The sequence below is a fragment of the Typha angustifolia genome, chromosome 5 (genome assembly GCF_048772165.1).
Source record: "Typha angustifolia cultivar Huaian chromosome 5, ASM4877216v1, whole genome shotgun sequence".
NCBI lineage: Eukaryota > Viridiplantae > Streptophyta > Magnoliopsida > Poales > Typhaceae > Typha > Typha angustifolia.
The window spans coordinates 3,892,156-3,903,252 of NC_133243.1; the positions used below are offsets into that span (position 1 = coordinate 3,892,156).

An 11,097-nucleotide genomic window follows, 5' to 3' on the forward strand; every position below is an offset into this window, starting at 1 on the left:
AGGTTGATCAGAAATAGGTTTATTTCCTAAAATTCAAGGTAGACTTAAGTCACCATAGGAAGATACATAAAAAATATCCTAGCCTAAGAGATTGTTCTCAAAGTCCGTACCTACTCAACCAATTTTTTGCTAGCTATTCATGATCAATATATTTTCTATTTTGCATGAAGAATAGCAATGTACGAAGATTAACATTTTATAAATTATAATTTTGTACGAAAATAATATAATGGAATCGTAGTACAAAATATGAGACGATAAATACGTGAGTGAATTCACTCACCTAAGGTCCATGTGGGATAGCTCAAATCCCTAATCCAGATACAAGTATATATAATCTTCACGTTTTTCTATAAATAATTTCACACTTTAATAGTATTTCTAGAATTTAACAATAACCTTGTAATCCTCTAATTGGGCTAAAATAAAGCCCAATACGTAGGCTGGCCCACTGCCCACAAAATTAATCAAATGATTGGGCCCAAGCCCCAAAATCAAAGTACATCTGCAGCCCACCCACTGATTGAGCCCATGTCTAATGTTTCCACTCAATAGATAGAGACAAATTCATGTTCTGCATGCAACGTAGAGAACAGCAAAGTAGGGCCCTGGGACAAGAGTGTGTAGGAGCTGGCATGTGAGATCTATGATGACTTTAAAACCTGAAAGATTGAGACATTTTCTTAGGTTTCCTTACCAATCCGCCTACTATAATGTTAAAGCTTCACTTAGTTCATCCAATACGTCAGTGTGTTTGCAGTAGCAGACTTAGAGGTACTGCATGCCACATATGTGGGTGCATCACGGATTACAATGAATTTTAATAAATTTATTGAATTCAAAATATATACAATAATGAATACATAATTCAATTGGAAATTAATCAATTAATGCAAATGAATAAAGTTGACTAAATAATAATTGGACTTCTTTTTTACTCAAAGACTGCTCAAGTAGAGGAATATAGGATATCTCATTTGTTTGATCTTTGAGGATCTACGAGATAAAATATTATAATCAACCATTGAAGACATGAAGTGATACGATTCGGACTTCACCGACGTCGTCTCGAGTTTGGATTGAGTTTTAGGATAAGATTGAGTTTTAGGATAAGATTGAGTTTTAGGATAAGATTGTGTTTTAGGATAAGATTGTGTTTTAGGATAAGATTGAGTTGTTGGTTAGCCTATAAAAGTATGTGTAGGGCAACCAAAATTATTATTGATTATTGAGAATTGAGTTTGCCTTGCCTCCTTCATCTTCTTCGCTCCCGTTCCCTCAATCTCCCCGGCGACGCCGCTTCTAATCTCCCTCGACAGGCCAATCACCCTAGTCCCTTAGGAGTGGCCCTCTTCTCCCCCTTCTTCCAATTTATCCATCGCTATCCCTAACCTTTCCATCATCCATAACCCTTCCACCATCACTTTTACACCGGTGCCACCCCATCAACACCGGCCCTCCACAATCCACCATTACCTAGGATTTCGTGCCTTCATCCACGGAATCCAAAACAGAGTATCCTGACGTTCGTCCACTAAACGAACGATATTTCGAGATCCCCATCTCCGATTCGCCTGAAACTAGATCCGTTGGAAAGCTCTTTTCCGGGCCTACAACATATCAAAATTTCACAGCGATCCAACGGCAGGATATTTCGGGATCTGATCTCAAAGTTCCGTGCAAGATCGTATAAATCTTGAATCAGAGCCATAGCACCAAAAGAGGGTTCGTATCAATCTGGTATCAGAGCCTATAGCCGAGGAAGGATCGTAACAATCTGGTATCAGAGCCTATAGCCGAGGAAGGATCGTAACAAGCTGGTATCAGAGCCACCGTTCCTCGGACAAGCGCTTCCAATGACGATCACTCGATCTAATAGGAATACGGAAGAACCTAGCGTTCTATCCATGTTGGGGTCTATTTCCAAACAGATTGCCATCAACAAGCAAATAATGATGGAGATGATGCAGGAAATACGGGCATGGACGAAACCTTTTTCAACAAGAAAGGCAATCACAAGACAGCATGGGGAACCCTCCACAACATACCCAACATCCTCCACGGCCTCCCCGTTCATCACAAAAATAGGGGAAAGTTCGGCTATCCAGCAAGAGCGAGATTCTACACCTCGACCTATGGTCAGCCGCAACGAACTGCCACCAACTACAATGAGATCTGCAACCATTGTAGCAGCCCTCGGAACCTCCACATCTTCCCATGCACCGGAGACCTCGTCGACAAACCGCGAAGTGCTGGCTACCCCACACCTGGTCGCTGGATATCCCTCATCAGGAATCCTCATCAGTGGTGAAGGAGATGATCCGAAATCGCGAATTTCGACACTTGGGCCGCCTTTCACTAGCTCCCTTTGCAACCATAGTGAGTCGGCAACTAAGAAGAAATCGCATATGGCCTCCAGCGATCTTCTACCATTCTCCTCGGTCAATCGACAGTCGACCACGACAGCTTCATCACCAGCGATGACGTTGCAGCTCCCTGCCAAGCTACCACTCAAAGGAGAAGGCCACGATCTTCCACCCATGGCAGCTGAAGGTGCAGATGTGGCTGGACATCGAGGAGAAGAAGTTGAGGAGCAACAACACATGGAGGACACGAAGGCCGAAATCTCCCTCGACGCCTATTCGGGGACAGCCGCGCCAAAGACCTTGCGGGTGAACGGTGTAATCAAGAAAACCACAGTGAGAATCTTGATTGACACCGGGTCCACCCACAACTTCATTGACATGAGGCTCCTTAGGAAGATTGGGCTCGAGTCGGAACCCACGGAAGGGTTCGATGTGACGATTGGAGATGGCACCACCTTGCGAGCAGATTCTATTTGTGGAGGTGCAGAATTGAAGGTGCAAGGCCAAACTTTCACATTGGATCTTTATCCATTGGCCTTGCAAGGTGCCGATATTGTTTTAGGGACCCAATGGCTTCGGAGCTTGGGGCCCGTGACCTTTGATTTTACAAGCCTCACATTGACTTTTTGGAGAGATGATCAGAGAGTGTTGTTGGATGGAAGTAAACCGCTGCTTGAACTTCCAAAAGAAAGGGGGCTCGCTTCTTTCTCGGCACCCACTTTTCCTTTCTTTTCAGATCTACGAAGAGCCAGTGCAGAGGATAGTGATCTGGTCCGACTCATGGAGGAGTTGAGAGCGAACCCCTCAAGCAACCCCGAGCACGAGGAGCGCAATGGGTTAGTACTAGAGCACGGGCGAATCAAGGTACCCCGAAACGAAGAGCTACGGAGGCTATTGATGGCACACTTCCATGATACTCCTATAGCAGGTCATGAAGGGGTATTACGTACTTACAAGCGGCTGGCCCAAAACTGTACTTGGACTGGGATGAAGACGGACGTGAAGAAGTATGTGCGTGAATGTCAAATCTGCCAACGAGTCAAATCGGAGGCACTCAAGCCTAGCGGGCTGCTGCAACCACTACCTATACCAGAGCGTATTTGGGAGGATATCTCCATGGACTTCATTGAGGGGCTGCCGGAGGTTCGAGGACAATCGGTGGTGTTTGTTGTGGTGGATAGACTGAGCAAGTACGCACATTTCATAACATTGTCTCACCCGTTTTCAGCAAAAAGGGTTGCTGAAATTTTTGTTCGGGAAGTGGCACGCTTGCATGGGATGCCTAGGACGATCGTGTCAGACCGGGATCGCATCTTCATAAGTGAGTTTTGGTCCGAGTTCTTCAGATTGCAAGGGACTCAAATCAATCTTAGTTCAGCTTATCACCCCGAGACGGATGGCCAAACCGAGGTGGTGAATCGTGGACTAGAGCAATACTTGCGATGCTTTGTGGCGGATCGACCAAAGGATTGGGTCAAATTTCTTCCCTGGGCTGAGTGGTCATACAATACCGCTCATCACTCAAGCATTGGCATGACCCCATTTGAGGCGGTTTATGGGCGCACTCCCCCTGTCTTGCGTGCCTACGATAGACTCGCGGCGACGGATAGGACTGAGCTTGACTTGGAGCTTGCTGATCGAGATGAAACATTGAGACGGCTCAAGACTCACCTAGCCACAGCACAAAACCGCATGAAGCAAACGCATGACAAAGGCAGACGTGAGCGAGAATTTGAGGTGGATCAATTGGTGTTCGTTCGAGCTCAACCGTATCGACAATCCACATTGAGGCCAATTTTGAACCAAAAGTTGGGATATAAGTACTATGGTCCGTACCGAGTGCTACAACGAATCGGTCCAATAGCTTACCGATTGGACCTACCTGAAGGAACCAGGATACATCCCGTCTTCCATGTCTCGGCATTGAAGGCCCAGATCGGGCCTAACCATGTAGTGGGTTCGACCTTACCCGAACCAATGGAGGAAGATGGCTCCAATGAGCCGGTTCGAGTCCTAAGTCGTAGGAGAAGACGCCAAGGATCCAGATTAGGGACTGAAGTGCTGATTGGGGACTGAAGTGCTGATTGAGTGGTTGGGCAAACCTACTGACGAGTCTACATGGGAGCTAGAGGCAGACATCATGGATCGCTTCCCAAATTTCAAACCTTGAGGACAAGGTTGCGGAAGCGTGGTGGATTGATACGATTCGGACTTCACCGACGTCGTCTCGAGTTTGGATTGAGTTTTAGGATAAGATTGAGTTTTAGGATAAGATTGTGTTTTAGGATAAGATTGTGTTTTAGGATAAGATTGAGTTGTTGGTTAGCCTATAAAAGTATGTGTAGGGCAACCAAAATTATTATTGATTATTGAGAATTGAGTTTGCCTTGCCTCCTTCATCTTCTTCGCTCCCGTTCCCTCAATCTCCCCGGCGACGCCGCTTCTAATCTCCCTCGACAGGCCAATCACCCTAGTCCCTTAGGAGTGGCCCTCTTCTCCCCCTTCTTCCAATTTATCCATCGCTATCCCTAACCTTTCCATCATCCATAACCCTTCCACCATCACTTTTACACCGGTGCCACCCCATCAACACCGGCCCTCCACAATCCACCATTACCTAGGATTTCGTGCCTTCATCCACGGAATCCAAAACAGAGTATCCTGACGTTCGTCCACTAAACGAACGATATTTCGAGATCCCCATCTCCGATTCGCCTGAAACTAGATCCGTTGGAAAGCTCTTTTCCGGGCCTACAACATATCAAAATTTCACAGCGATCCAACGGCAGGATATTTCGGGATCTGATCTCAAAGTTCCGTGCAAGATCGTATAAATCTTGAATCAGAGCCATAGCACCAAAAGAGGGTTCGTATCAATCTGGTATCAGAGCCTATAGCCGAGGAAGGATCGTAACAATCTGGTATCAGAGCCTATAGCCGAGGAAGGATCGTAACATGAAGCCATTCATTCTTCGATGATGATGGAAGAAATAGGTCAAAAGTGGTGTAGGAATAAAAGACAGAGGGTCGAAGTGTAACATTGGCACATCATTACTCAAAACAGGTTTCACGACAAATATGGTGGATTGAGGCGGAAGGGAGAGAGGGAGAGAGATAACTGAAGAGACTACTTTGGCCTTGTATTCTGGCTGCGATAAAGGAAAAGAGGGTCAAAATGTACATGCGTCACTTTTTGGTGAGCTCTCACTAGTCAAGCTGTGATCTTTCTGCTTGGGCTGCACCAATCAATAGTAGAGATAATGTCTCCATTATGAGAACGACGCTTTTGAAACAAATTTATGAAATTATCCGCACCTGATAATTGTGACCGTAAACCTAAGTATGGTGCTGTTAGGAATCCTGGTTGTATCTGTTGTTCTTGCAGCCACTGATTTCATATTCTGCGGCTTGCCCTAGCCTAACAATACATAATTTCCAGAATTGAACTCTATATTGATTGAACTCTCGATACATTCTTGATGGAAACGTATCAGCAAAGCTATGGTTGTCATCTCTTCTTTCTTCTCCTTCTTCACCTCTCCTACCAATAATTGTCCTGACTCTTCCTCAAACATTCCACAATAGCTAAATCATCTCCTTCATCCATGAGACCATCGAAAAGCAAGACGGTGCCTCTTGGTTACGAGCGGTGATATTTGGACTTGTACTTCTCATCACAACGAAAGTATTGCTCCTTGGAGCATCGCTCCTCCACTAAAACAAGTGTGAGAGTCCGTCCAAGGGGTCTAAGTAGATGCTTCATGTCATTAGAGAGCTTTAGGGGAGCTCTCGGTCACACTACAATCATCAGTGTCCTCCAATCAGTTGTGATATTCTCGTCGGTTGCCCTCGGGCAGTCGGCTTGGCGCGTGTTCCTTTCAATCCACGGTGCTCACTAGTGCAACCTTAACTTGCGGTGCTTCTCTTCCATAAGTAGTGTGTCCTCCACTATCTTCTCCATGATACTTGGCCTTAAGGCATTGACATTGGCTTGGATATCGCCACGAGGACCCGAGAGGAAGGCGCTACATTTTTGAAATTCAGACCATTGTGGGTCGCATCGACTATGGATGCACTCAAACTCTTCCATGTATTCTTTTTTATTTTTCTTATTTATTAGCTGGGAACATAGAGGTGGTGGAAAATTTGAGGTGGTAGTGGCAAGGATAGAGTCAGCAAGCAGTCAAGATAACGGACACGACTGTCGTTCGAATTGTGAATATATTCAATCATATTATGTGTTGAATAATATTTATATTTGACTATTACTTTTTCTTTAATAGAATAAGTTATTTATAATAAATAATCTAAAGTTAAAACACTATAATGTAGGTTTTAATATATATATATTTAAACCAAAAACTAAAGATTGACATGCTAAAGACTCAAACATTTCTAAATATCTTAAATTTTTATTGAAAATATGTCAAATTTGTGCCATCTATGGTCCATGATTCTGATACATTCTTTTTTGTCTATGAATAAGTTGCTATTATGCTTGTTAACCAATTCATCATTTTAATAGCTTTAAATAAGGATGCCATAGAAGGATGTCCACAGTGTCAACTAGTTTTATGGACTTTTAGACTATTGATAAATTGTTGGGTATGACATCTTCAGATATGGTTTGTTCTAAATAATGAACAAGAAGGGATGTTATGGACTTGCAATAGAGGCAGTCAATATAGTATCTTTAGATGGAATCCTTGATGCCAACTGACCCTTACATATCAAAAATTATTGCATTGTAACTATTCCAACTGCATGACATTATCTGACCAGAGGGCTGTTAAACTTTTGCAGGCTAGTTTTCTGAAAAGGGTAACTGTTTGTCATGCTCACTTTGGGGCTTTTGCAATTTAATTGCAATTATTTGGCAAAATTTGACTTTTAAAAACTAGGTGCATATATTTTCTATAGTCGATGTATATTTTGCTATAATAGAGTATACATAATTTATATATGTGGTGCACACCAAAAGCCCATTATTGTCAATTGAAAAACAAAATGCAAATGACCCTGCTTACTTGGCATATGACTCATTGTTGACAATTTTAACTTTTTTTTATTGTTTTGGTGGATTTGAATATTATTGTTGATAACTTTTACAAGGGAACATTTTCCATTATGCCCTTAAGAAATGTTCCTCTTTTGTATATACTCTTATACTAAGCTAATTCTTAATTCATTCCGTGGGATATTGTATCCATGATGGGTAATTTATGCTGTATTTTCCTTTGACTTGTCCATTAGTAAATTCAGTCCCTCAATTTGGAATGAACTAATTGTCCTCATTCAAAAATTTTCTCATACGACAACTCAATGCATGAAGTTCTCTTAAGATTTATTCTAGCACAGTCTGTTTTTTGAGCAACTATTTTATTGTTTTCTAATTTCTTCAGCTGGTGGAGCTTCTTGATGGTCCGCTGCATAACTACTTTAAGCAGGCTGATTGTTTAAATTACTTCTTTTGTTTTCGCTGGATCCTGATACAGTTCAAAAGGTAATCCTGATACAGCTCAAAAAGTGCCATGCGACATAGTATATACTAATCTCTTTTGCGTTCCTTTCTGTTTCATTGAAGAGTAGTTTGTGATAAACTATTTGTATTATCTCCAGTTCGTGTTTAGCCCCGTCTAATACTTACCAGATGGATAATGTATCTGGGGCATTCTGTTTTATTGATATTTTTTCTTTGAATTCTCTTGCAAAAGTAAGTTTCCATTCTTCTATTTTGGTTGTCATTTTTCTGTTCGAATTATCTATTGGACTAGACTGCAACTACAATAGTTCTTTTTTCTTCTGTTTATCATCTCTTTCAACTCTCTTCATTGACCTTCTCTACATTCGGCTTACAGATGGGAATTTTAGAACTAATAATTTAGTGGACATAATTAAATATTAAGCTGTACCTGATAAGGTCACAGAAGTTACCAACAAGGCAACTTGTGATGCAAATAGAAAATGGAGTCGTTTTTTGGAACAATTTTCTAAAATTGACGCTTTTATGCTAATAACTAAAAACTGCTGTAATTAAATCTGTCTGGTTATCCTGTGATCTTAACTCTGATATTTCAATCTCACCTCATTTCTTTAAATAATTGACTATTTTGACACCCATCAAATGCATTCATTAAATAAATCTACCATTGTCAGCGTCCATCAGATTTGTTATGTTTTAAACCACAGAGAAGAAGTTGACAATAGTTTTCTTAATGATACCAGAATTTGCTTAACCAGAAATAATGTAGACCTTTATAGTATGCTGACTTGTTATTGAAGGACTTGGTGAAGTATCCATAACACAATAAGTGAATAAATAGATATCGTGGATGTATGTGCTCTGTCAGAATAATGGTAAAAAGAAAGTCCTGAGTATAGTCATGAAGTTTAACATTTCATTGAAAATCTATGCTTTACCTCTTTCCTAAATTAGGGTTGTGATTTATGTGCTTGTCCAATTAATATAAGGTTTGTCCAATGTGTAAATGAGATGACAGGTGCTGATATCAGTTCTGCTCTTTGAGCTAACATGCTAATATGCTAGTTCTTGAAGAATAGAGGACGGTTTGAATTTTGTAGGAAAGTGGTCTACACTGTAAATTACCTATATGTTTCTAAATTAGGGAAAAGAAGTGGCTCCAAATTACATAAGCTCTTCCATCGCTCCACTTTAATGAAGGCACCTTGCTTTATGCAAGGAATTCACATCCACTGTGAACTCTCTAGGTTTCAATTTTGGACAGTAGTTTGTCAAAGCCTAATTAATGTGAAGTTAGGTACTGCTGAAGTCATTGTTGTTGTATGATTGGTAGATAAAGAAATCTATGTACACCAAAATTTTTAAATAGGTTCTGCTAATTCAGTGTTGTTTTATGTTGTTATACACTTATATGAACTCTAAGACATGTATAGAAAAAAGAAAAAGAAAAGGAGAAGTTGAATTGTTCTCCAGTGGTAGATGGTCAGGGCAATCAGATGTAATGATGTTCAGCAGTCTCGGTTAGAGGAATATGTTGTATTTACCACTAATGTTGCAAAGTAAAAGCCCGATTGTCCAAGGATTCCGGTCTATCTAAGTTTATAGTAAGTATGTGACACATTTCTGGTACTAGTTGTTAATCTCATCCCTAAATTTTTCTATAGGGTCTTTGTCTTAAATTATAGTCTTAACTGTGCCTATACTTTGTTTCTTGCGTGTGTATATCACACCTGATTGAATTTGCTGTCTCCTGTGTTATTCAGGGAGTTTGAATATGAGCAGATAATGCGGTTGTGGGAAGTATTATGGACACATTATCTATCAGAGCACTTCCACTTGTACATGTGTGTTGCAATCTTGAAAAGATACCGCAAGCGAATCATGGGTGAGCAGATGGACTTTGACACCCTCCTGAAGTTCATCAATGAACTTAGCGGCCACATAGATCTTGATCGCTCCATAAGAGACGCCGAGGCTTTGTGCATCTGTGCAGGAGAGAACGGTGCTGCTTTAATTCCACCTGGGACACCACCATCCCTTCCCATCGAGACCGACTCAGGGCTCTATCAACAAGAAGACGAAGTGTTGTGATGCAATCACCTGCATATTCACTTTTGATGGAATCATTTAAATTTCCTTAATGATATATGTAAATAAAAATGGTTTTCCTGTTACTCAGATTTTCAGTGCAGTGATATCGACCTTCTTCAATGTATATAGACGTGTGCTTACTCCCATGTTGAACCCAGAGAGAGATGCCTGCAATTGTTCATTAATAGCTCTCAGAATGATCTGTGCATAGCACACTCCCTTGTTCTGTTGATTAGTCCCGTCATATGTATAAGAATGATTTGTGTACGGTTGTATCTTGTGATCTGCATACAGGTTTACCTTTTAAGCAGAACCTTTAGCTAGATGTCTTTTTAATGTGATTTTGTCAGTTTAAAAGGCCAATCCTATCTCATTAAACCTGTTTCCGATGGATCTTGCAAGTTTATAAAGGCTGTCTCAAGTCTTCCGTCGCATTATATTGTGTTATCTTATTATTATTATTATTATTATTATTATTATTTGAGACGAGTGAAAACTTATTGATGAGTTTTTAACTATTTGAGAACTATCACATTGATGTTATCTTCTTTCTTTTTCCTTATTATTATTATTAGAGAAGTGGGAACTTTACGATGGTTTGGTTAAAATCTTAAAGTACTTTCTCCAATTGAATGTTATTAATTCAAACTTGTTGCTTTGAGTTAAGTTCGAAACTAATTTCAAGCCAAGCATGAACAGAGTTTACTTGGTTGCACTCTCTGTGGTTTGGCTAAAATTCAAAGTGATATTTTGAACTTTTTACTTTGTGACATTGCTTCTAAACTGCCCCCTTGCTCGTGCAGTTTAGTTTGCTAGTCCTCCTGCGAATCAAATGTTGCCAGCTTCCTCCCAGCCCGGTGAGATTGAATTAGCTCCTTCAGCTCTCTCTCTCTCTCTCTCTCTCTCTCTCTCTCTCTCTCTCTCTCCTCTGACCAACTCGACCAAGCTTTTCCTATCATCTGGGGGGAATACAAATTGCTGCCGAACCCATGGAGAGAATGTTAGAGATGCTACAAATATCACTTTGAGCGAGAGCTTCGAATCCTTGCAAAACTTTTCCCACCGGACACCTCTAATATCACTTTTGAGTGAGGGCTTGCAATCCTTGCTAACTTGCCACCCTCTTCCCCCACAGAGACACCTCAAGCTCTATCTCCC

At 41.1% G+C, this 11,097-nt stretch overlaps 2 protein-coding genes across 2 annotated transcripts in view; both read left to right on the top strand.

Moving 5' to 3' along the window:
* LOC140760198 (uncharacterized) overlaps positions 1–10,262 on the top strand; it is a 40,420-nt gene extending 30,158 nt beyond the window's left edge. The window contains exons 14-15 of the mRNA XM_073097049.1: positions 7,769–7,869; positions 9,612–10,262. Coding sequence (XP_072953150.1) covers positions 7,769–7,869; positions 9,612–9,939 — 429 coding nt within the window. The 3' untranslated portion in view covers positions 9,940–10,262. The remainder of the gene's footprint in view (positions 1–7,768; positions 7,870–9,611) is intronic.
* On the top strand, positions 1,301–4,662 carry LOC140760332 (uncharacterized). Its single transcript, XM_073097254.1, has one exon. The coding sequence runs from the start codon at positions 1,857–1,859 to the stop codon at positions 4,440–4,442; it is 2,586 nt and encodes an 861-aa protein (XP_072953355.1). The 5' UTR covers positions 1,301–1,856; the 3' UTR covers positions 4,443–4,662.
* Positions 10,263–11,097: the final 835 nt, after the last annotated feature.

What these genes read in the sequence shown, in the direction of transcription:
- LOC140760332 (XM_073097254.1), top strand. Translation starts at nt 1,857, where the DNA reads ATGACGATCACTCGATCTAATAGGAATACGGAAGAACCTAGCGTTCTA.